Here is a 25,481-nt window from a genome sequence, read left to right as displayed (position 1 = left end):
TAATGCAGTCTGCATCTTAGGACTGCAGAACACAAGATTTCAAAAAGTTTATTAAAAATTCTCTCTTTTCATCTCAGACTGCAGTAGTAATCTGAGTTAGACCTAGATCGTTGAACTCTTCTCTTCCTGAAGAATTGTAAGAAGACATCTCCACGACTAGTCATACTGGCTTATTCATCCCATCCACGTCCCTCATGTAGGCAGGATCCTGAACCGTGTTCCTGACTCTGCTGGTGCTCTGTCTCTCCATCCTCATCTTGATGGGAAAGCAGAAGTCCCTGAAACACCGCTTGAAGTTTTCATCAAGGAAGGCGTAGAGAATGGGGTTCAGGCTGCTGTTGGTGTACCCCAAGGCGATGCAGAAGTAGTAGCTGGAGAGGGCAGCCGTGCTGTGGGAGGTGCTTCCCAGAGCCTCCACCAGGATGAAGATGTGGATGGGGGTCCAGCAGACGATGAAGACCGCCACCACCACCAGCACCAGCCTGGTGATCCGGCGGAGATTGCGGTCTTTCTCCCGAGAGCCAGAAAGGAGCCGGACACTCTTGAGGCGCAGGATCATCAGGGTGTAGCAGACGATGATGATGAGGACGGGAATCACAAAGGCAAAGACAAAGACGCAGATCTTCATGAACAGGTCCCACCAGGAATAGTCATCATCTGGGAACTGCAAGGAACACTCGATGACCTCCCCGTCTGCAGCAGTGAACAAGACCATAAAAAGGAAACCTATTATTGCTATGGCCATGGCTGCAAAGTGTTTTAAATGTGAACTTTAAGACCTTTGATTGCAATGGCTCAGTGATGGAGAGATGCTATTACCTGAAGTAGACCACTAAATTAAGCATGAGTGCCCTTACATTATATTAACCATCCTGTCTTTGTGCATAAGAAAAAGGATGCTAGAAAGTCTCCATTTATTGGTAACATACACAATAGTGTAGAATAAGTAAGATTATCTAGCAATATTACTTACCTAGATGTGGAAGCTGATTTGACATTGATGGTTTTCAGAAGAGCTAAGTTGTTATTTTACAGCATGGGTGCTTATTTGTATTTCCATGTGTTAAAAATTCTCCCAGACTTAAGGCTCTGGCAGTAAAAGTTAATGTCTATTTGTAGTAAATGACTAAATATTTCAAATCTAGTCATTGAATTTAGCAAAAGCCAACTTCTCTGAAAAACATTAACTGGTTTACAAGAAATCGTTACGTGGGTCAAAAAAAATGGATATGAAATTTGTCTAAATTTGAACCAGGTACTGTGATTTAATGGACCCAAAGGTGCCCACTATAATTAAGGGCATTACTAAAACATGAGTAAAACTTTTGGAGGAGGAGAAGAGGAGGAAGAAAAGAAGAAAGAGTGACAGACTATAGAAATGATCCCTGAAAGTATAGTCATACACTGCTGGTGGGACTGCAAACTAGTGCAACCCCTGTGGAAAACATTATGGAGATACCTTAAACAGATTGAAGTAGACCTACCATTCGATCCAGCAATCCCATTATTGGGCATCTACCCAAAGGAACAAAAGTCATTCTATAAAAAAGACACCTGTACCCAAATGTTTATAGCAGCACAATTCACAATTGCAAAGATGTGGAAACAACCCAAATGCCCATCAATTCATGAGTGGATTAGTAAATTGTGGTATATGTATACCATGGAGTATTACTCAGCTATAAGAAATAACGTTGATATAGAATCCCTTTTGTTCTCCTGGAGAGAGTTGGAACCCATTCTATTACGTGAAGTATCCCAAGAATGGAAAAACAAGCACCACATGTACTCACCAGCAAATTGGTTTCCCTGATCATCACCTAAGTGCACATTTGGGAATCACACCAATTGGGTATCGGACTGAGGTAGGGGTGGGGGGAGGGGATGGGTGTATACCTACATGATGAGTGCATTGCACACCATCTGGGGAATGGTCATGCTTGAATGTTATGACTCGAGGGGATGGGGCGTGGGGGGAGGGGATGGGTGTATAACTACATGATGAGTGCAATACGCACTGTCTGGGGAATGGACACACTTGAAACTCTGACTCAGGGGGATGGGCGGGACATGGGCAATATATATAACCTGAACTTTTGTACCCCCATAATAAGCTGAAATAAAAAAAAATAAATAAAATAAAACACATAGCATATATGGAAAAAAAAAAGAAAAGAAGAAAGAGGAAGAGAATCATCATTATCATTAGGGGAATTTTGAGTAAATCAGGCACAGTTTTTTCATTTATACCAACATTCCTATGTATCTCAGACAAAGCAAATATCTTTATTTGAGAACTTAGAAAATTTCTTTATTTGCTGTGCTTCTCTTTGCTGAGTAATGTTTTCTTGGAGTGACCTTAATTCTAGAAAGAGCAGGGACCCAGGATCAGTACCTTTTAAACTACTTCCATGAGGACTCATGAGCTCTCTTTGCCCCACAAACCAATCAGCTCACTTTCTCCCCCTGCCCCTGAGCAGTCACTCAGTACAGAACAGAACTCTCTTTGCCCTGATGCTTCCTCACGGATAAAGTAGTCATGAGCAAGACTATAATTTTTGCGATAAAAATATTTTCTTCTGACGTTGGAAAAATCTGCTTCAAAAATAGCCCAAGAACATTTTTAAATAGTGAAAGGGCTGTATTAATAATGTTTTCTAAAACATTTTAATGTGATCTTAATCAAATATCCCTTAGTATAACAAAATGCATCTTATTAGAATTCCAATTATACATATGTTAAAATACAATGGATGTAATCATTTGAACAATTATTAAAGCTGAATATCTCAGAGACCTTCCTTTTATCAATTAAATACCAGATCAAATCTTTGAGGAGTAAATTGTAATTTTTGATTCTTTAAAAAGTCATTGTGCAAAGTACTATTACTATGAAGACTATTCGCAAAGGCAACACAAGGCTAATGTTTAATTTGGACACATATATTCAACTCTGAGCATCAGCTTTCTCTTGAACAAATTGTCTTGCATGTAGTAGGAGCCCAATAAATATCTGATGAATGGGTGAAATAACCAACAACAGCTACTTTCACAAGACTTTGGGAAACAAACATCCAACTACAAAGTTAGAAAAATCCTCCAGAAAAGTCAGAGAAGCTGCCTTTGTACCACTGCCAAGGAAGGAGCGTGCAGAGACACTCAGCAGGAAATCCCAGTCCAGGCGTGCTGTTTTTATGGCTTGCTCCTTTCCAGGACAAAGGAGGCGTTTTCAGGTTGAATTATCCAGACAATTGCCTCAGTTCAAAAAGTAGTCTTTCTTTTCCTTTTATATGGATATCAGAAGGCCACAGCTCCTGCTGACTCATGTTCCAACATCTCATGGCTGTCATAATTACAGAGTTAGTTCTAACAGCTAAACTAAAGCTTTTCTTCTGTGTATTCATTTTGGTAAGAATAACTGTTTCTGTAGCTATTATAATAATTCTTAGCTACTATAATAATAGCAATAGGCAGACTATGAATTCTCCAAAATAAATAACACACACACACACATATACTGCTGTATGTAAAATATTAGATTCAATATTTCATGTCCATAAAGTGAAAATTTGCTGTATACAAGAGACCTCAATACTGGATGAACACCAGATAGATGATGGTAGACACAGCAGCAGCTGTGACCTGTGACAAAGCGCTGGCTGGCATCTGCCGAGCGCTTACTGACACCAGGCGCTGCTTCGCCAGCTTCCCACACTGTGACCCCTTAGATCCGGAAACAGCCAAGGAGGGTGGGGAAACTGCAGCCTTCTGATTTCAAGAGTCTTCTTCTTTAAGCACCAAAGGAGAGGCAAGAAAAGCTTCATCTTTCTCTGCTGCGCACCTTTTAATGAAAGGATTTGCTCTGTAAAACTTGGATTCAGTCAAACAGCCACACTTACGGAGAAATGCGAAGGCCATGTGTGGCCTTACAGCCCCAGGTTCCCCGCCTAACATCTCCGAAGTGACACTGCCCATAAGTGGTGAAGTCAGGACCGTATCTATCCTACGTAGGCTGCAGTTTTAAGAATCTGTGCTCTTAACCAAAAAGAAATACCGTCAACTTGGAAGCGTTAGCTGAGACAGGGTTTGTCCAGGTGGATGTGATCTAATGCAATCTAGCCTGATGTACGTTCTCCACACACGAGACTATGAACCACCAATGCTATTCAGCTCCGATTCAGTGCACAGAGATTATCTAAAATATTCCCCTTCGTCATCCAACAACCTTAACATGCAGTGTGGTGCAACACTCCAAAATGAATGCACTAGGCAATGAAGACAATCTTTCATCATATAAACAAAACCTGCTTTTGCAAATTAAAAAAAAAAAACATAAAGGAAGAACCGAGCCTTCCTGTAAGACTATTTTAATTTTTTCCCTTTTTTTGCTGCACAAATTAACCTTCTGCTGACACTTGGTGGATCTTTTCTTCCATTGCATCTTCACACATTCACCTACAGAAACTCCTTCCAAGAAAAGCCACATCTTCATTTCCCCATTCAAATCCCTAACTGAAATCTATTTCTTCTAGGATGACATTTTCTGACAATGATTAGAAGGAATGTGGTGGTTAAATCTAGAAGTGTAACATGAAATATAAAAATCAGTTCTTTATTTGCCCTGGGAAAAATGTTTTATCTTCCCATATTATTTAGCCCGTTCTTCTCACCTTCGAGGTGTCAACTCAGCATCTGTTTTTGAATTTGAGTTGTTATGCACAAACACCCAAGCCTTAGAAGAGTTTCTTGCACTTTCTTTTTTCTTTTTTTTTTTGAGACAGAGTCTCGCTCTGTTGCCTGGGCTAGAGTGAGTGCCGTGGCATCAGCCTAGCTCACAGCAACCTCAAACTCCTGGGCTTAAGCGATCCTACTGCCTCAGCCTCCTGAGTAGCTGGGACTACAGGTATGCACCACCATGCCCGGCTAATTTTTTCCATATATATTTTAGTTGGCCAGATAATTTCTTTCTATTTTTAGTAGAGACAGGGTCTTGCTCTTGCTCAGGCTGGTCTCGAACTCCTGACCTCGAGCAATCCACCCGCCTCGGCCCCCCAGAGTGCTAGGATTACAGGCGTGAGCCACCACACTGGGCCTCTTGCACTTTATTTCTATGTGTTGTAAGCACGAAGGAACAAAATCCTGCAGGTGATTAATCATATTTTAAAATGTTTATCTGATAGAGAAAGTTGGGCATTTCTTAAAATTGACCAAATATTACAGCTTGACACCTGCCGTGGCTATGCTAGAAATTCATTTTATAGTTTCAGAGGCAAAAGATCATGCTTCATTAACACAATGGGTAGATGTCATTACACATTTCTCCAAACCCACAGGATGTGCAAACCCCAAGAGTGAGCTCTCAAGTAAACGATGGACTCTGGGTGATAATGACGCGTCAACGTGGGTTCACTGAGTGTAACAAACGGACCACTCTGTGGGGATGCGGATAGTGGGGGAGGCTGTGCACATGTGGGGGCAGGGGTAGATGGGAACTCTCTGTACTTCCTGCTCAATTTTGCTGTGAACCTACAACTGTAAACTAAAACCTGAATTAAGTCTAAAAACAAATAAACAAAGCCCATGTACCATACACCAGATAAGCCATGATTTTAGTGCCTGCCTTTCACTGTGACTGGAAAGTCCTTGCTACACATAGTCACTTATCTGTACTCAAAGGCACCACCACCCTCCCTAATAAGTCAGGGTTTACATGGGGAAAAACTAATATGTCCAAAATCTAATAATGGTTCTGCTCATCGGCAAGTACTGTCCATCTGGGAAGCCGATCTGAGTGGCCTACGGCCAAATGGAGATGTTAAGATAGTGAGGTGGAGCTTATCCTTCAAGGGGAAAAGTGCAAAGAGCCAGCATGTCTCTACTGATTTGAGTCCTTCGTTAGGGAAAGTTAGGGAAAAAGAAAAGGCGCGAGAAGGTGTGTCCTGGGGTTGCCAGGCTGTATTTCAAAAATCCACGTGCCTGTGGTTTCTGTCTTCGTGCCCACCCCTCTACATTCTGATAAGCACTTCTAGAGCAGGAGACAGACCATGGGATACCTGTGTTCAGAGCTGGAAAGGAACGCTAAATTGTTTTATTTCTCATTTTCCATGGATGTAGGCACTGTATTTTTGTTGTCTTTTGGCTTTGCCACTAGATATGTGTCCTACTCGCCCCTGAATTAAAAGTTTGTACAGTTAGAAGTCACATTTTTATAAATGGAATGAAAATGACACTCTTACCTTCCCTAACTTTGGTGCCCCCGAGGACGATTGCAGATATGCCCACAGAGGAGGACAGGAGCCAAATACAGATATTGATGATCTTTGCCTTCAGGGGCGTGCGGAAGTCCAGAGCCTTCACCGGGTGGCACACAGCGATGTAGCGGTCCACGCTCATCATGGTCAGGGTGAAGATGCTGGTGAACATGTTGTAGTAGTCGATGGAAATGACTATCTTGCACAGCACAGCCCCGAAAGGCCAGGAATTCATCAAGTAGACGGTGCTCTGGAAGGGCATGGTGGTCGTAACTAAAGCATCTGCCAAAGCCAGGTTAAATATATAAATATTGGTTGCTGTCTTCATCTTTGTGTACCTAAAAGACAAGAAACATAGCATTTCTCTCCATCTTCAAGACAAATCCACCAAGTAAATGTGTTGTGACAGACTTTGGATTATCGATTTTGCTTCTTCATTCACTTGTTCTTTTTGTATTCATTGAGTGCCCAATACACAAAAGGAAGATTCTAGCCATCAGGGGTAATAGGAAAAATGGACAAAGATTTCTGACCTTATTGAGCTTTTATTCTAGTGCTTTGTTCAAAAAAATTTAAATAAAAAATAGAAAGAAGATAGCAGAGATAGATAAAAAGGTGAATATACCTATACATCTTTTCAGTAGTATTGCATGTAATACAGGTCTTTATTTTGTGGCTGACAATTCATTTCATGTTTATCTAGAGTTGTCTGGCTTTACATATTTAAAAAATTTTTTTCTTTCATTTGTGTAAAACAAAAATAGACATTTTCACCGCATAGCTATTGATATTTTGAGAACTCAATCATTGTAATAATAACGTCATTTGAAAACACAAAATTGTTTTCAATTTTGAAATATGTCCAGTTGCATTGGCTAAAACACAGTTAGGTTTGCTGATGTTTATTTGCCAGGGCACCAGTAATTTGTCATTTTCAATTGATTATATAAACAAAGCAGGTGAGTTCTCTTACACATGTCATAGCACTAAGCATAGTCTGGCACAGTAGGTGAGAAAGAATTCTGTCTTTCTTTAATCTTGAGAGATTTTTCAAGCACATAGTTTGTCTCATCTTCCAATGAAGGGAACAGTAATTCTCAAGGTAGGTCAGAAAGATTGCCTTTAAGCCTGAATTATTCTTTAATCGTAACACGAAGTTTAGAACAATTTCATTTTCAACTAAAATTGAATTAAGAGGGTTTTTTTGCTTAGAGAATGCTTCCTCAAAAATCTGTAGAGCATTAAACGTTCCAAACTATACCACCAGGTTTTCAGAGGCCACAAGCTACAATATGTTGGGAAAATCTATGTGTTAATTACTTCTACACACCTCAGACTTGCAGACCTCGTCACAGTTCACGCATGCCCCGTTCAATACATAAATTTCCACATGAGACACGTCTCTTAACGTTCAGCAACAGAACAGCCCTGGCTCCTCTTGGAGGCAGCGTGGTCTGCCGTGAATCGGATAGTCTCAGTCTGAACCTGGTATATGACTTACCTGAGTTTCAGTTCCTGCTAGGTAAGAATGATAAAGCCTGACTCAACTAGCAGGACATGAGACAAGGGCTATAATATGACCTGCCGCACCAACCACACCTCACCCTCAGCCCACTGCTGTGTCTCCCCTTCTCGTCTCCATAGGCAGTGGGTGGGTTTGGGTTTAGATGGGAAGACATTGCAAAAATGGGTACTAGACTTGGCATCTGTTTGTTTCCATTCTGATGTTCTGTTAGCTAAAGAGTGATTTAATCTGGAGAGTGACAGTTTATTTAAAATATGCTTTTCCTTTATACTTTTTACTCAAACATTATTAAATGACCCATAAGTTTAAGAAAGTGATTAAATATGTCCGTTTAAATACTCATAGCATAGGCTTTATAAAAACACAGATAACTAAGCAAGTATGGTGACTGAGAGTGAGCCAAACGTTTCTAATGAAAAAGACTGAAATGCTATCTATTTAGATATTTTCTTTAAAATATGGTTTTATGTTCGAAAACAATGCACCTTACAAACCTATCTTCTACTCTTCCAACTTCCCAGCCCCCACCAAAAAGAAAAAAATCCCTGATAATAGCAAAGATTCTGGCAGGCAATATCTTTGAAGCCCCCTCTTGCATTCTGTGGCCCTGATACTCCCCTTTCTTTATGAAGTCAGACCTCTGCCTTATGAAATCAGACAAACCTGAGTTTGAGTTTTTATTTTTCTCTCCAACTATACTCCAGAGAGGTCACTAACCACCCTGAGCCCCAGTTTCCCCAACTATAAAATGGAAAATATTATGTTTATGTCATAGAATCCCTAAGATAACGAATGAAATGCACCAAGCACAGAGAAATGTGTGTCTATTTTCTGTTCCTCGACTCCTCTTTCCCTCTTACGTGGGCAGAAGCCACCAGCTACCACAGGAAGCAGAGAGGCATGTAGTTTCTAGGTGACACCCATGGTCATATTTGTGCAATTCAGCTTGAATATAAAAGATGCAAACACAAATGAAGTCTGGTACCTTACATGCTGGAAGAACAGGAATTGGAATGATATATAAATTACCATAAAATATAATATGCACCTTTAAGTAATCATACGGTGTAGAGTGATAGCTTGCTTTTAGCTTTCCAAAATATTTATAACCAACAAATGTATGAAATTACGTAAGGCTTGAACTTATAAAGAATTCCAATCCTGTCATCAGAACTCAGAATAATGAGAGGTAAGCACGGGCGATAATCACAATAACCACATATTTCTAAGAGCTTCCGGTGTCCGACCCTCTGCCGCCACTTCCACGCGCTTGGTCTCATTTAGTCCTCACAGCACCTCCACGTGGTGGGCGTTGGTATTCCTGGTCTACAGATGAGGCAACTAAGAATCACAGGATTTTCTTTAAAATTCTCAAAGTGCTATAGTTACAAAAGGCGTAAGTGGAAATTCAAACCCTGGGGTTTGATCTCCATTCCTGCATTCTTGCAATTCCCTAGCACTTTATAATTTACAAAGTCCAGTATTTTGACTTCCATGTATCTTACTTGATTCTCACAACTACTGCCCGTCTAGTTTACCCGGGAGACTTCCGTCTGCTCTCTCACGTAGCTGCACAGAGTTGAACCCAGGTAGGTTAAGTGATTTGTCCAGTGAGGGCAGAGGTGGGGCCTCAGCAGGAGGGTGTGAGCAAGGTGGGGGCCTCTTCCCCTTCTCCTCAGGTTCTAGAAGATACATGCTTACAAACCAACAACGCTGGAAGGGGAGAGCTCACAGGTATAATTTAAAAAATAAACTGTGAGTTCAATGTGTATTTGCTGATAGTCTTTCATGCACTAGGCTCCACTGGATTCTGCAGATGTGTGAATACAAAGCAAGGCCCTTACCCTCAGAGGCAGCGCAGTTGAGCACTGGGGTATTGTCTGTATTTAACTACAGCAGAACATTCCCTAGTCCTTTCATTCATTGTATGTCCACTGGTGAAAAAACAAGCAAGCTTTCTCATTATGACAGGATACGAAATTATTTTCCATTTCACCCACACTGCCTTGCAAAAATTCACAAGCATTGCAGGCAAAATGGCACCATGTGGGTGGGAAGTTTTGGCTTGTGTGGAAAAGCTGGAGGTGGGCTGGCTGTGAGTAGCTGCACTCTTGCACGTACACACCACGGGAGCATATGGCACGAAAAGAGCAAAGTCTGTGGGCTGTCCTTGCTAAACCTGACAACGTTTTGAACCTGGAAACAACAGCACAGTGCGTAGAATGGATGGGAGGAGCAGTCAGGGAAATGGGTCAGCCAGGACACTCGGGCCAGGCGGCAGGGTGGAGGGTGCTCCAGAGAGTTAGAAATGCTCCGGGGACACCCTAATTCAAGACCATCCTCTGTACGTCTCTTTACAGAGGAGTGAGGGGCGGCTTCACACGCAGGTGTTGTGCGATGGAGAGGGGAACAAAGTTATCTGTTGAGATGTCAGGAACAAATGTCACCAGGCAGGGTTTCTGGGAGAACGTGACACTGGCCAGGCTAGAAATGAGGCACAGGCGGGAGGGACACTGACCTGGTGACACAGCGGTCTCAGGGCTTCTTGTCCTTTCCGCATGCCTGCTGTGCTCAGATAATACACTGATCATCGGATGATTAGTGCCCCTTGCTATTGAGGCATTGCCTAAGTTTCTTTTCTGTTTTTTAAATTTCAGTGATGTTTGTTTAATCAGGAAGACTTTTCACCTTCATGACAACAGTACAATAAACCTTTAATTCTGATGACTCATTGCCATATACCTTTAAACACCAGCCCACTTTTTGTATGATTGATTTCAGTTATTTTGCACCTTGACCCCAATTGTCCCTGTGTTGACAAACACACCCCCTCTCTCCCCTCTCCGGTTACGTGCACGCTGCTTCCCCTGTCCTCATCCCTTCATTTCTTCCACACATCTTGAAGCACCTACCGCATAGGCAGCAGCAGTATGCTGCACTTGGAGGATGACTGAAAAACTCAATAAACAGACTGTGGCCCTGAGGATCTTTTAAACTCACTGAGTCCAATATAACGTGAACTATAGACGTACACGGGGGAAAGGTCAGTCTGCAGTGAAGGCATCAGGGCTTAAGAGAGAATTTGCAGGACCTTGGGCTCCGAGGAAGATTTGGACAGAGAGAAGCTTCATAGCTAGCGTCCTGTGCAGGGGTCAGTGAGCAAACGGATTTCCTGGCTCAGGGCTCCTGCCAAGAAGTCGTGGGGGGCTGGCTGGGGTGGGAACAGGGGTGTCAGGCCACAGAGGACCCTGAGCCACAGAAGGAAAAGTCCTTTTAAGGGTTTATTGATAACTTATTATGTGACAGACACTGTTTTAGGAACTTCATATTATCTGAGAAAGTCATCATGATGATTAAAATGAGGCATGCATAAAATTACTTAGCACTGGCCGTGATACTTGACAAACACGAAGGGAATGCCAGTCTCCAGCCCTGTCACGTCATAGTACAGCCCCGTAAGGTCCTGCTGCCCCCATTTTTTTGAAGAGGAAAAGTCTAAGAAAAAGTCTTAGAAATATTCTCCATGTTTCTCAGGGGTTCTCAGAATCTACATGTTATAAATACAGGAACTCAGGGCTGCCTTATTCCAAAGTTTCTTAAGGAGTTAGGTATTTTATCAGAGAAATAAATTCTGCTGCTACCTGCAGCTACGATGGAGCAGCATCCTGAAGGGTGTGGTCAAGTATGCATCGTGAGGGCAGAAACATTTAACACGAGGAAACAGGGCACGGCCCAGAGGGAATACTGTAAAAACACTGAATCCTGCCCCTCGATGGACAAAACATCGTCATGTATGTTACGTGCTGGCGTTTTTCTATAGGCCCATTTTTTGGGGGTGAGGAAACTGAGTTACGAGGAAGTAGGTGACTTGCCTAAAACCACAAGCTAGTGGTTTGTCAAATTATTATGTTGTATACCTTGAATATCTATAAGTTTTATTTGTCAATTATACCTCAATAAAGCTTGAGGGGAAAAGAATGAACCTGATGCTAACCATGGACTCTGGTGACGACGTTGTGCCATTGCAGGCCATCGGTGACATCCCACGGGCCACTCTGACGATGTGGATAATGGGGAAAGCTACATCGTGTGGGGCGGGTGGGCATGTGGGAACTCTGTGCTTTCTGTTCAGTTTTTCTGTGAGCCTAAAACTGCTTTTTAAAAAGTCTATTTACAAAATAAATAAAATACTGAGGAAAGATGATTGTACTGATGTGACTCCTCAGCAGAAGCTATTTGAAAACATAATTGATTTGTTTCATTAAATTCTCCAGATATCTTCAGTTCACCTCAATGAAATTAAGATGCTGTATGGCCTTCTGGATTATTTACTACTGAAATTGCGTTTCTTTACTAAAGGCCAGTAGTTTGTTAACTTTAAAAGAGAAGGGAAATTCAGTCGTTGTTTGTCAAATGATCTGGTTTAATAATTCCCTCAGTCATAGCTCACTGTAGCCTTGAACTACTTCCTGGGCTCAGGCATCCTCCTGCCTCAGCCTCCCAGGTAGCTAAGGACTACAGGCGTGCCACCATGCTCCACTAATATTTTTATTTTTTTGTAGAGATGGGGTCTCGCTATGTTGCCCAAGCTGGTCTCCAGTGATCCTTCCACCTTGGCCTCCCAAAGTGTTGGGATCATGGGCATGAGCCACCAGGCCCAGCCCAGTCTATAGTATTTTGAAGGTAGCACAATCACATAGGAGCCAGGCCATTGCAGTTCTCCAGAATTACTCTTCCACATGCAAAGAACAAAAGCTGTAAAGAGAACAGAGGAGGTACGTGCGCCCCTGTTCCATGCTGCTGCACCTCAGTCACCACGTGGGCAGCTACGCATAGCCAGGACGGCCGGCGTGCAGCCCCACTGTGCCCTGGCGGGCTGTCCCTGGAAGGCAGCAGCAAGGAAAGAAGAGGAGTGTCGAAGTAACGACTTTACGGGAGTAGCCAGCGCTGCAGGAACTGCTCAGCTTTCCCTCTTCCTAGACACGGTGGTGTGGTGACGCGCCCCGCCCCGCCCCCAACTCCCAGAATGAAGGTTCTAGTGCATTCAGCTGCACACGCAGGGTGAGTGCTTATCATGCCCAATAGCACCCAGAAGAAAACCACACATTGCCAACAACTGGCGTGCTGTTTCCTAGTGCACAGCTACCTGTATGCCTAGAAGTATCTGCATACTTAAATTTATTTTTTCTATTTTTATATAGAAAACTGACCTAGCTGGAGTCAAGCCACAGAGGATGGGCAAGGAATGCCCCTCCTGCTTGTCTGCTGTCAGATGAAGAGACTCCTCCACTGGGTGGGCAGCAGAGAGCAGAGAGAGCTGAGAGAGGTTTCGGAGCTACACAGACTGAGGCTCTGGTATTGGTATCATGCAGCAAATGTGTGTCCTTGGACAGTTACTCAAACCTTTGCAGTTTATTTCCTCATCAGAAAACAAGCTATAACAATCCTTACTTCATAGGTTTGCTGTGAATTTAAATAAGCTAATACTCAACAGGAGCTCTGACAATTGTTCCTATTGCTACAGCTGATCTCTACCCGCACCATAACTCTGGCCATTCTGCATCCGAAGGCCCCCCTGCCCAGCTGCGGACCAATTGCTTTGGAATCTCTCACGCTTTTCTTGCCTTCCGTTGGCATTTCAGCTTGCTAGGCCAGTCGAGAGGGTAAGTGTTCAACAAACGAACAAACAAAGCTACCACAATCCTTTTACAATATTATCCTCACTCCTAAAACCTATTCTTCTTACACAGGTCTTACGTAAGTCCTTATAGAAGACAAAAACTAGCATCCCCTCCACAGAAAGGAAGGGGAACTACTGGCTGATTTTTCTGTTGAAGAAAAAATAAATGTTCCTCTAAAATTGTCTCTTGCTAACACAGTTCTAAGCCTGTATTACCTGCACCACTGAAGCCGCGTAAGCCAAACCTTAGGAAGGCATCTGTCCTCTAGCCATACAACTTGAGGTTTTAGCTGAGCACAGAGCCTCCTGGGGCAACAGCAATTAAGTGCATCCGAAAGTTAATCTGGAATGAAGGAGGCAGCAGCCGCACAGTTCACGTGAAGATTGTCCTGCTCAAGAGATAGAGCTGAGTCACTCATGGAGAGAAGCTGTTCCTTCCTAGTGACAACCAGATTCCTCCTGAACCAAGTCTGAGACAGCCACCTGGAAAAACTTTAAAGTCAACACAATCAAGAAATGGTTTTGATAGCTACACAGTTTTGCCTGGAGTCTATTAAAAGTTTAGGAGCTCTATACCTGATCATTAAGTTGGTTTTCTTTCTTGGTTTGCTTTTTTCCTCTCTTTCATTCTCTCTCTCTCCCCCTCTCCTTCTTCTCCCTTTTTCTTTCTTCAGCTGTTCAGCTGTTTAGTCTCTTATCCCTGAAATGGGTCCACAAGGCTTTGGACTCCATCTGCAATCGCACAGCCCTCAGGGAAGAAAATGATTTTAGCTAATCCATATAAGCAGTTTCAGTGAAACCAATTCTCTTTTTTAAGAGGTTGTCGGATATATACAAATTACTTTGAGAAATGAAAGATAGGCTCTTGAAAATAATTTATGAAGTTATTTCTGCTATGTTTGTATTAAAGGAAATATTGTATGTTGATTCAAAGATAGCATTCAAGAAAAATTAGAATATACAATTTTAATCAAAGGCTAAGGCTGATGTCCCATAGGGAGCAGCAAATGTTACACTCTACAAGTAGCACATTGTACCTCTGCCTGTTTTTAATGCTTCCCACATGTGATTTGGGGATACTACCTCAGGTAGGCCATGTTGACACTTGTGGGAATATGGAATACGTATGTACGTACAACGGCAGTGACTATAATGGGTATTTGGAGGAGGAATAAGAAATCTGAGATGGAAGAGACAGGCACTCTGATAGTGTCACTCCATTCCTTCTCACACGTCTCCAATTCCAGGACAGCCACACAATTTTAATGAAACTGAGACAAGTTCAACCATGGGGCCCCGACTGGCTCAGGGGTGACCTGAAGGAGTCAGCACATGCCACATAACCTAAGATGGTCCAAGCAGGGTGAAGCAGGAGACTTCTGTTCAGTGGCTTGGGGAAGAAATGCTGTGTCCCCCTATTTATGAGCAAGAAAACAGGCATCTTCATGAGGATCAAGCTCTGTGCCTAGCAAGCATGGCTGAGTTGGCTGCCTTTGGTGAAGAAATCTGACTTCAGGAAATGTAACAATTTCCATCATATTTTTGTGGTTTTGTTTTCTTCTAATCCCTTTATAAAGTTAATCCTTTTGCGAAATTTCAACACTGTCAGGGCAAAAGTCTTCCAGTCTCAGGGCAAGTCAGGAGAGATTGTGGTAGGAACAAATTAATAAAAGCTAAAGAGAAAAGGAAGAAACAAAACTCAAAACCAAGCATCAAAAAATTTTCTCATTCTTGCTATTTTTTCTTAATGACTGTTTCTTTATCTTTACAATTAATTTACAGAGAAGTACACATTTATAGGAGTAAAACTTTTCTTTTTTTTTTTTTTTTTTTTTTGAGACAGAGTCTCACTTTGTTGCCCGGGCTAGAGTGAGTGCCGTGGCATCAGCCTAGCTCACACCAACCTCAGACTCCTGGGCTTAAGCAATCCTACTGCCTCAGCCTCCCGAGTAGCTGGGACTACAGGCATGCGCCACCATGCCTGGCTAATTTTTTTGTATATATATTTTTAGTTGGCCAGATAATTTCTCTCTATTTTTAGTAGAGACGGGGTCTCACTCTTGCTCAGGCTGGTCTCGAACTCCTGACCTCAAGCGATCCACCCGCCTCGGCCTCCCAGAGCTAGGATTACAGACGTGAGCCACCGCGCCCGGCCAAAACTTTTCTTTAAACAAAAAGAGAAATATACATAATTATTGTGAAAATTGAAGCTTGAGGAGAGTGTTCTCTTAAAGAGAATAGAAAGAGGGTGGGCAGTGTTGTGGGTCGAACTATGTTCCCGCGACATCCATGTGTTGACCTCACCCCCCAGTAACTCAGAATGTGACAGTACACATCCCTCAGGATCCAAAGGGATTGGTTCTGGGACCCCCCATGGATACCAAGTCCATAGATGCCCAAGTCCTTGATATAAAGTGGTGTAGAATTTGCATATAACTTACGTGCATCCTCTGTATACTTTAAATCATCACTAGATTACTTATAATTCTAAGACAATGTAAATGCTTTGTAAATTGTCATACTATATTGTTTAGGGAATAATGACAAGAAAAAAGTCTTTACACGTTCACTACAGATTTTTTTGGAATATTTTCCTTCCATAGTTGGTTGAACCCATGGATGTGGAACCCAAATATAGGGAGGGCCAACTGCACTGGGAGATAGGGCCTTTAAAGAGATGCTAATCATTAAGGTAAAATAAGATCATACGGGGGGGCCTAATCTGACATGCCTGGTGTCCTTATAAGGAGAGTAGATTAGGACACATGTGTACAGAGAAGGCTACGTGAGGGCACAGGGAGAAGATGCCATCTGCAAGCCAAGGAGAGGGGCCTCAGAGGAATCCAGTCCTGCCGATGCCTTGATCTTGTACTTCTGGCCTCCAGAACTGTGAGATAATAAATTTCTGTCATTTAAGCCACCCAGTCTGTGGTGCTTTGTTAGGGCAGCCCCAGAAAACCAGTGCACACAGAAGCTTTAGAAACCTGAGGTGCCGGTGAGATAATCTGGGAGGAAGGAGGCTAACTGAGTCTGTCGATGGGGATGGAGACCTGGGAGAGAGAGAGAAAGATTCAGGATTTGTCAGAATGTGTATGACAGTTATGGCCATGAGAATGGATGAAGCCATTGAAAGGGAGTGTCATGGTGAGTGTGATGTGACACGCTGGCCCGGATACAGTCCCCAGGATACACTCATCTAGGTGCTGCTGGGAAGCTGTTTTGTAGATGTGATTAAAGTCCACATCAGTTGACTTTAAGCAAGGGAGACCATCCTAGACAGGCTGGGTGGGCCTGGTCCAGTCAATGGCAGGCCGTAAGAGCAGAGTGGGGGCTTCCTGGGGAGGAAGACATGCCACTGGGGCAGTGGCTTGCCCTTGCTGACTCCCTGCCCAGCAGCCCCCACCACGTAGCCAATTCCTTGCGAGAAGCCTCTCAGCATGGACATCCGCTACTGGGCTGCCTCTCTGGTTGGACCTTGACCAACACAGAGAACACACAAAGTGAGGACAGAAGAGAGCTGAGAAGACTCTGGAAAACACGATCATTTAGGAGACACCAGAGGAAGAGGAATCTGCAAAGGGGACTAAAGAGAAACCCCGAGGATGCAGGGGAAGCTGAGGAGAGGGTGCTGTCTGAGAAAGTCAGGGGCCTATGACGGGTCAAGCCGGCCAAACCCTCCACAGAAGCCAAGCGACAGCGGCCTGAAAGGAGCGTGTGAAGCTTGAGCACTGTGGCTTTGGGAAGGCAGCCTCAGGGAGGGAGCCCAAGTGCATGGGGCAGAGGAACAGGTGGGAGACAAGGGAACAAGGACGAAGGATTATTCCTCCAAGAAATGTATCTACCCACGATGGACAGGAAGATGAAAGGGCATTGGCTAAGGGAACTCAGTAAAATGGAAGGTTGGTGGATATTGGGTCGTTGATTATAATGTAAGATGACAAATGTCCATGCACTGAAGAGCCAGTGGAGAGGGAGAGATTGCAACCAGGTAGAAAGGAGACAGCCGAGATGGCAACCACCCCAGGAGGTAATGAGATATGAAACCAAGAGCAGGGATTGACCTTGGAGAGAAGGAAGGAGACTCTTCCCCTGAGATGGAACAGGATGAGGGCAGGGCGGCGACTGATGTGCATGTGTAGAGAGAAAGGGCATTCCAGGGCCTGGATTCCAGCATCCCAGCGAAGTACTGGGTAAGACCATTAACTGCACATGAAGAGAACATGGTCATGTGGGGGGGCTGGGAATTGGTGCAGATTAAAATTCTTTTTTTTTAGTGAGAAATGGGAGAAAAATTGGCTCTTTCTGGAAAATAGGATAGGGACATAGAAAAACTTGTAGGCAGAATTGGGGTCTGATAACCTTGCAGGCAGTGACTTTGGCTTGACAAAGATAAAATTGATCTTATCCAACAGCATTCAGCTAGCTGGGTACAGGAATAAGGAAGGTAGGTTACTGGTTCAATCAAGGGTTAAGGCTTTGGTGGCAGACAGTGGCAGAAGTACAAGAAGGCAGGACAGTTGAGTGCATTGTCAGGACGGAGGCTGAAGGGACAGCTCATGGAGTCTAGGCTGGGGAAGAGAAAAAGAGACAGTCTGGGTAAAATGAAGGATCTCCAGGGAAAAGGGATCCAGATGTCTGCGGAAGTGGTGTGGCAGGACACACAAGAGAGTGTAAGAGCACAGGGTCTGTGGTCAGGCTGCCGGGCCATTCTGGTCCCAATGTGTGACCTTAGTTTATTTATTCCTTCTTTGCTTTAATTTCCTCATCTGTTAAATGGGATGGTAATAATATAGCTATGGTTGTGAAGATTCAATGATTCACATGAAGTAGGTAGCTTTACCTGTTTGCCACATATTAAGCGCTCAGTAAATGTTAGTCATCTTTGTTAAGGGAGGACCGAGCTGTGTGTGGGGGAGGATGTGGTGAGCGTGGGAGGACGGACGTCTAAGACGTAGGAGGCAGGGCTGCCCGGCAAGGCTGGGATGCGGGCATCACAGTGTTCATCGAGGGCGGCCAGCACAGGAGGAAGCCAAGAGACCATGGGATTAGGATCCTGTGTATAACACCCATGGCCACACCCAAGGCCACAGACCCCCAAGCCTGGTGAGAGGGGCGGCTGGGGCACTTAAATTGTAAGATCTTCACGGTGAAAGGTTAACGTGCCCTCATGTCAGGGGGTTACGGCAGTTGGTACTCATGTAATGATGAGAACTCTTGAAACTTCAAATATCTTCAGAAGATACTGGGCAGCATTGCAGGCACCCAAGGTGGAAAAAGCTATTTGTAAGGCAGGCCTGAAAGTAGTCAAAGCTTTTTCCTCTTTCTCCCTAGGCCTGAGCTGGCCCACCTAGATGCACCATCTGAGCACCTAAATTCCATCTCTAGAATGATTTTCTACAAGATGGAACTATGCTAGGACCCTTTTCCGTGTATAATATTTCAAAAGAGTGTCCTTCTCAAAAGCTGTCCTCAAGCAAAGTTGGCCAGCCCCCAGCTCGTCAGACAGCTGTGTGTGGCCGGCTGGCTCCCGCTCTGCACGTGGCTCTGACATGCAAACCGCGGCCCATCCTGTGCTGCCCTCTTTAATCTTCAGTCCCTTCTTCGCCTGAGCTAAACAAACCTAAATCCATTAACTTTTCTTCACAAAGTTTTATTTTTCAATTCCTGACTATCTATCAATGTGAACAAATCACGAATACTCCTCTACCCTCTTAACTATAGACTTAGGGTAACTAGGTTCACTAGATATTCACTGTGAAGACCTTAAAATTTAAGTTTCCAGCCTTCAGCGAACTGGCCAGATTTTGGTAGGTTGGCATTCCAGGATGGCAGGAAAGCTCTTCACTTTTCGTGTATCATCAAACTTAACATCTAAGTTGAGAACGGGCTGGCAAAACGGATGACATTGTCATGTGACCTATCTAACTTCTTTTATTTTCAGCTGAACTTGTCCCCATCCAACACATCGTAGTGCTGGATATCTTTAGAAAATCCATCCATTAAAAGTCCTAGCTCATCTACAAGAATTCTTTTTTCTTTATAATGTGTCTACTCTTCCCTATGGAGTTATCTTTTCACATAGCACCGAAATGCTATTTTAGGATTCTTTCTAATCCTAGTCTGCTAAAAGTTGTAGAGCAACTACAAAGCTCTTTTCAAATTCAAGACTTCAGGTGCTCGTTCAAATAACAAGATGTTTTACTTAAGCATCTAAATATGGTAAGAGTAGAAACAGAGCTGAATTTTTTTTCTTAGAGTTCTCTTTTTGTATACCAATGTCTTATTTTTAAAAAGGGCTTCTGATCTCCTAAAATTTTAATTATAATTTAGAATACAGTTGACTTTTCTTTGTCTGAGACCAGTCCTGAGAGTACTAATGACTTGGATAAATAAGTCACTTTTAAAATATTCCCTCTTCCTAGCCTTTACTCATCACCAATGGAATTCCTGTGAAATGCAATAAGCAATGGTGAAACCAAGGGTACCAAGCTACAAACACTAATCATAGGTGAAATGAGCTTTATAACATATATTTGGAGGCTTAAATGATGGTTTTTAAATTCAGAGCATAGATGAAGCTAAAAGACCTGACATTCTCAAGCCAAAAAAAAAAAAGATAAGATGAAGAGGTATTTTTATTATGTGACTTCCCAAGAGAAAAATTCATGCTACTGTTCATGATATTGTTTGTGAAGTTCATAATAAATAACGGGCCTGTTTTAAAACTAAAGTCAAGCTAATCGAGCTAAATAAAAAAGTTTTTCATCCTTTCAAAGTCCCTAATCAGGGTGACTTGCACCTTCCTTTACTGCATAGGGACTTCTCAAAGGAATGTAAGCTGCTTATTCACTCTCAGAGGGAAATTTCCACAGCTTAAAGCTCCCAAAGAGTGAAATCCATATATCTTAAAGGGCATGCAGAACCAAGTTGTGTTTTTCTTTTCTTTTCTTTCTTTCTTTTAAAAATAAGAATCATTTCACTCACCAGAAAATTAGCATATATGTGGATATTTGGATATTTATTGTTGAAAGTTGACTTTAAGAAAATTCCAAGAAAGAATAATAAGATAAAACCTTTAATTTCTCACCGGGTTGGGGAACCAGCAAAGCAATTTTTGAAAACCTCCACGGCGCATACTTTAGAGGGTAAATATTAGATGGCTATCACCCACACCCTAAACAAATGGAATGACATTTCAGTGCTCAAAAGGCTCATATATGGATATTAACAACCCTAAAGAGTGGATTAGCTTTTGTTTCATAAGCTATAACACCAATCTGATGAGTCACAGGAAATTCGGAATTATCTTCAGTGCGTTCGGTGGACCTGAAATTTATCTAAGAAGTATTTGCAAACGACAAAACAAAGTGCTCCAAACTGGTGCAGGCAACCAGGCAAAAGGCCGGGCGATGGGCTCGTTCCTTTACCAAGAGACACTGACCTTGTTGTCAGCACCCTGGTCCTTGCTCTGCCCATACAGAGTTTTCAGCAGGGGCAAGGGGCGCTGGGGTGGGCTGGGGAGGTCGCTCTTAAATCTTCAACACGCCTCTGGTCACTAGGATTGGCCCTATTCCTCCACCAAAAACTCTCCCAGGAAATCCATCACCTCTTCTAAAAGGAGACCCTCGGACTGTCTGCGGAACCCCTCACAGAATAGAGTGCCCACCAGCTGGCTGGCTGCCCCTCCGCCCATCCTGGTGGCGGCCCGGCGCTCCCGCCCCGCCCCGCCCCGCCCTGCCTCTGCGGCGCCCTGACCCCGCGCTCACCGGATGATCACGAACATGACCAGCGAGTTGCCCACCAAGCCCACGACGAACACCACGGAGTAGACCGCCGTGATGATGACCGGGATGGCCGGGGAGATGTGCGCGGGCTCCAGCTGCGCGTCCTCCGAGGCGGCGCTGGCGTTGCCGTCCGGCTCGGCCCAGCCCGGGAACCAGGCGCTGCTGTTGGGGAGCTGGCAGGCGCTCGGGGCGCAGGTGGGGCCCGGCTCCCCGCGGAAGATCTGGACCGGGGAGTCCATGGTGGGGCGGCTGCGGCGGGAAGGCGAGGAGAGGCGGCACCTGCGGGGCTGCGGGAGCGAGAAAACAGGCTAGACGCGGAGAGGCAAAGTTTGCCCGCCCCTGGCCGGCTGCTCTGGGGACCCCCTAAGGCACTCGGACGCCCACCCGGGCTGCACGTCCCTGAAGGCGGACCAGGGAGGACAGACGTCTCACTGCCATCCCGGCCAGCAGATGCTCCGCTGGGTGCTGGACGGAGTCGAAGAGCACTTGCTCCTTCTCCCGCAGCTCCGAAGATGCCCCCTCACGCATTCCTAGGCACCGTCCCCTAGTGGAACTGTCCCCAGATTGCCGATCTGACCCCCCCCACCCCGGAACAAGTCCCCCGCCCCGCAGCTCGGAGCCTAGCTAGAACTGAGCCTCGAAAGCCTAAAGCTCACCTTTGGCTCCCAGAGATAGGCGGGGTGAAACAGGGGGCGCCCTGGTTAGCGCTGAACCTCACGTCCTGGTCCCTCTCAGCCTCGGGGTCGCCGCGCACCTGCAGCCCGGAGTCGCCAGCTCTCGTGCCGGCCCCGCGCTCTGGCCCCAGGGCGTCTGTTCAGCCGAGCGCGGTGTCTGCAGCTCAGAGCGCGGCTCCCACTGCTGGTGGCGGCTCAGCGAGGCGGGACACAGCTGAGACGCTGCCGGGCGCAGGGGTCCGCGGGCGGAGAGCTCCGCCGGCGCGCCCGCCCCAGGCCCGCCCATTGCCGCCCCGCCCATCCAGAGACGGCCCTGCAGGCCCCCAGCTCCACAGTCCTCCAGCCCCCCATCCTCCAGCCCCCAGCCCCGCGCCTCCGCCAGCACCCCCCACCTCCGGGCGGCTCACCAGGTGCACTCCCTGCCCGGAGCCGCAGGCTGCTCCGCCAGGGTGGTCCTGCAGCCTTCCCAGGGGCCTAAGACTGAGACATTGAGATTTAGTAATAAGGAAGGGGGTGCCTACTTAGTGCAAGTATGCATCTGGATTATTCATAATGTCTAGAACTTCTTATCTGGGGAGTTTGCAGGATATGTCTTCTCTCGGGTGAGGAGAAAAACCATAGTAGTTTTTTCTATCTGATTGACCCATCCAAATAAAGTAGCAAAATGATTCAGTTAGAACAAGACCACGTCATAAAATATTAATGATTTCAGATATGTAAATAGAATATTTCTGTGCATTCTCTCCCGTTCAGTCTGTTCTAACTGGGATGACAAGCTGCATGCAAACTGCACCTTACATGCATTGCCTGAATTTCCTGGTATTCGAGCAAAACACTCTCCTTACCCAGGCCTCAGTCCTGTCCTGGGAGGTGACAGTGTCTCTTTGCTTTACATTAATCCTTGCAGCCATCACCTTCTCCTCACTTCTCCCTCACCATAGCACCTCCTCTATCACACCGCCAAGAATCTGAACCCCTGTAAAGAAATTGAGTCACCACCATTTTGCAAAACTCTGGCAGTCCAAGGATAGCTGTCAGATTCTGCTGGGTGAAAGAAGGCCTCGGGCAAAGGGACCTTAGGGACAAGGCACAAAGGTAGGGTAGAGGAGGGGAGCAAGGGCTCAACCACTGAGGTGAAGATTCTGAAAGAGAGTGGGGAAGTTCCCGTTTTCCACTGGGTACTGGAGGCAGGACTGGAGGAGACCAAGGTTGGGCACCTGCATTCCGCCCATAGGTTCCTCACCCCAGACTGACAAACACGGGTTCTCACTGCTTCCCACAGCGCACATCTGTGCCACACCTGGGCACACTAACGGCTGACAATAGCCCCTTCATCCATCAGCTGAAGGCAGAAGACGGTTCCTACCTCTTTCAAGACACCATGACCCCAAAGGGAGTTATGGCCACCAGGGTCTTCCCACGGCCTAGAAATGCACAACTCTTGAGCAGTGTGATATGAATCCCTTCAACTCTGAGTTTTGAAAATAATATTATCAAATCTCATATTACTTTTAAGTCTGATTGCAAACTTTCATCAGAAGGTCATGACGCTTTCATAAAGCACTGGACCTACTGGGACTTCCGTGTGTCTGAGGGTACCCTCTCCATAAGGAAGAAGGCAGACAATCTTCTCCACATGTCTGGAGGCTTACTTCCTGCCAGAGTAATCCCATGCCACCCCTAAACCAGCCAGCAAAGATGTTCTGCTTGAAATTATCAAAAACTGAGCAGCATCAGAGTTAAAAAGAAAGTAAAAATAGTGTATCAAAGGAAAATAGGTGGGAAGTCCTGAATTATCCATCTATCTTTTTGTCTGTTACCTATTTATCTATAATTTCATGCATTAAAGATAAAACTGCCTTTGTGTCACATGCTTTTGAAAGCATCTACATTACCTATCTAGCCTCCTTTTGCACTCATTTACTGCATTGGTTGTTTGCTTTATTTAGTGCACAGGTGGCTCACTCAGTTGTAATGTCAGTGCTGGGTTCCAACACAGGTGTTCTGGCTCTTGCCATATACCTATGGAGTGAACTGTTTCATGTAAGGAGACAAATGCAGCATCACTCTTCCCCCAAGAAAAAACAAATTTGGGAGGGGATATTAGCAAAGACAGAAAAACAAGAAAGACTGAAAGTCATATACTGTTAAAAAAATAAAAACGAAAAACAGGAAAGGAAAAGTTATTACTTGAAAATATTTAGTTAAAATTTTAAAGAGGAAAAAAAATTTAAGGAAGTTACCAAGTTGGTACAATTCCAACAATTTGAATCCTGCTCTCCCTTTCTCATACATTTATAGTGAGTGTGAAAGGATTTTTCTGGGATATCCTTTTATAACTAAAGGAGTGTGCAGAACTCAGCCTGGGACTTCTAAGCTATAATGCAATGTTCTAAATCTCATCATTGATTAAAAAAAACCTTAAAAACAAACCTCTACTAGTTGAGACAGTCTTTTGAAGGTGGAACAATATCAATTATGATAAAAAGTAGTTTGGTTTCATTTGAGCACTCCTATTTTTTTTTCTTTTTTACCAAATTAGTGGCCAAAATAAAGTGAAGCCAAAATGAGCAGAGCATTGAGAAGCCTCCAGGCGGCTCCGGTTGCCAGGGGAACCCACCGAAGTCGCTGAATGCAGTGAGCTCAGCTGCGTCGTGGAGTCAGGCTCTGGGGACTACGAGATTTTATCATAATATTAGATAAAAGGTCATAAAATAGAGAGAAAAAATAAACTGCTAAAATGCTATACTCCATTATACACTGCTATAGAGCACATGTGGTTAGACTTGGCCATTCTACTCAATACAAACACTATGCTTATAACTACGTACAAGTAAACACTTTTAAAGACAAAAATGTGGGAATTTTTATTAGTTAATTCTACAAAGCATCTTGGGTGGTGGTTGGCTTTGGCATTTCTGTCAGACAGACTAGATAACCCATCAGCAAATTGTGATTAACTCGCTTTCTTGTGGCTTAACACAGACATAGACCAGCAAGGAGTGCAGAGCTGAAGGGAGTAACTTTGTTTGCTTACCACTCGGGGCCTTGCCAGCCTGCGGCGGCCCCAGCTCGCTTTGCTCAGCAGATAGGGCTGAATGGCCCCAAGTGCCTGCAGAAAAGGCAGGCCCTAAGGGTGCACCAATAACCCAGACAGAGGCGATCCCTTCCCAAAGGGGATATATAGTCTGGTATAAAATCTAAATTTTCAAAATGTTATAAATAATTAAATAATAATTAGTTAATAACAATCGCATTCAACTCTGGTAGGTGTTACACAGGGAAAGTGTTTGATAAACACAGATAGCCAATGCAACACGTTTGTGCAAAGTTTAAAAAATGGCTTTCCTTCCTCCAGACACGACTTACATCTGTCAGCAAATGGCACTGAGGATCCAAGCGGGCCTTGCATCCGCGAAGCGCCTGCGAGACAGTGCGGGCTCAGGCGGGGGCACCTGCGCTGTGTGCCCGCCCTGGGGCAGACCCGATGCCAGGGACCCGCCGGGGAGAGAATACCAGGAAAACCCTTCGCTGTGGCGCAAGTGGGGGCGAGCGATGTGCGGAGGG

General features: G+C 44.6%; 1 protein-coding gene across 1 annotated transcript; it reads right to left on the bottom strand.

Annotated features, from left to right (window-relative positions):
• Window positions 1-76: 76 nt before the first annotated feature.
• OPRK1 (opioid receptor kappa 1) lies at window positions 77-21,860 on the bottom strand. The gene is made up of 3 exons (XM_045560439.1): window positions 21,223-21,860; window positions 6,237-6,589; window positions 77-693 (listed from the first exon to the last, which is right to left on the bottom strand). The coding sequence occupies exons 1-3, from the start codon at window positions 21,477-21,479 to the stop codon at window positions 161-163; spliced, it is 1,143 nt and encodes a 380-aa protein (XP_045416395.1). The 5' UTR covers window positions 21,480-21,860; the 3' UTR covers window positions 77-160.
• Between the last annotated feature and the right edge of the window lie 3,621 nt (window positions 21,861-25,481).

Source organism: Lemur catta, chromosome 9, assembly GCF_020740605.2.
Source record: "Lemur catta isolate mLemCat1 chromosome 9, mLemCat1.pri, whole genome shotgun sequence".
Taxonomy (NCBI): Eukaryota; Metazoa; Chordata; class Mammalia; order Primates; family Lemuridae; genus Lemur; species Lemur catta.
This window is presented reverse-complemented; position numbering and strand designations above follow the sequence as displayed.

Coding starts and splice junctions, on each gene's coding strand:
- OPRK1 (XM_045560439.1), bottom strand. CDS start 21,479: ATGGACTCCCCGGTCCAGATCTTCCGCGGGGAGCCGGGCCCCACCTGC. Junction 6,590..21,222: donor GTCATGTTCGTGATCATCCG/GTGAGCGCGGGG, acceptor CTTGTCTTTTAG/GTACACAAAGATGAAGACAG. Junction 694..6,236: donor GGGCACCAAAGTTAGGGAAG/GTAAGAGTGTCA, acceptor TCACTGCTGCAG/ACGGGGAGGTCATCGAGTGT.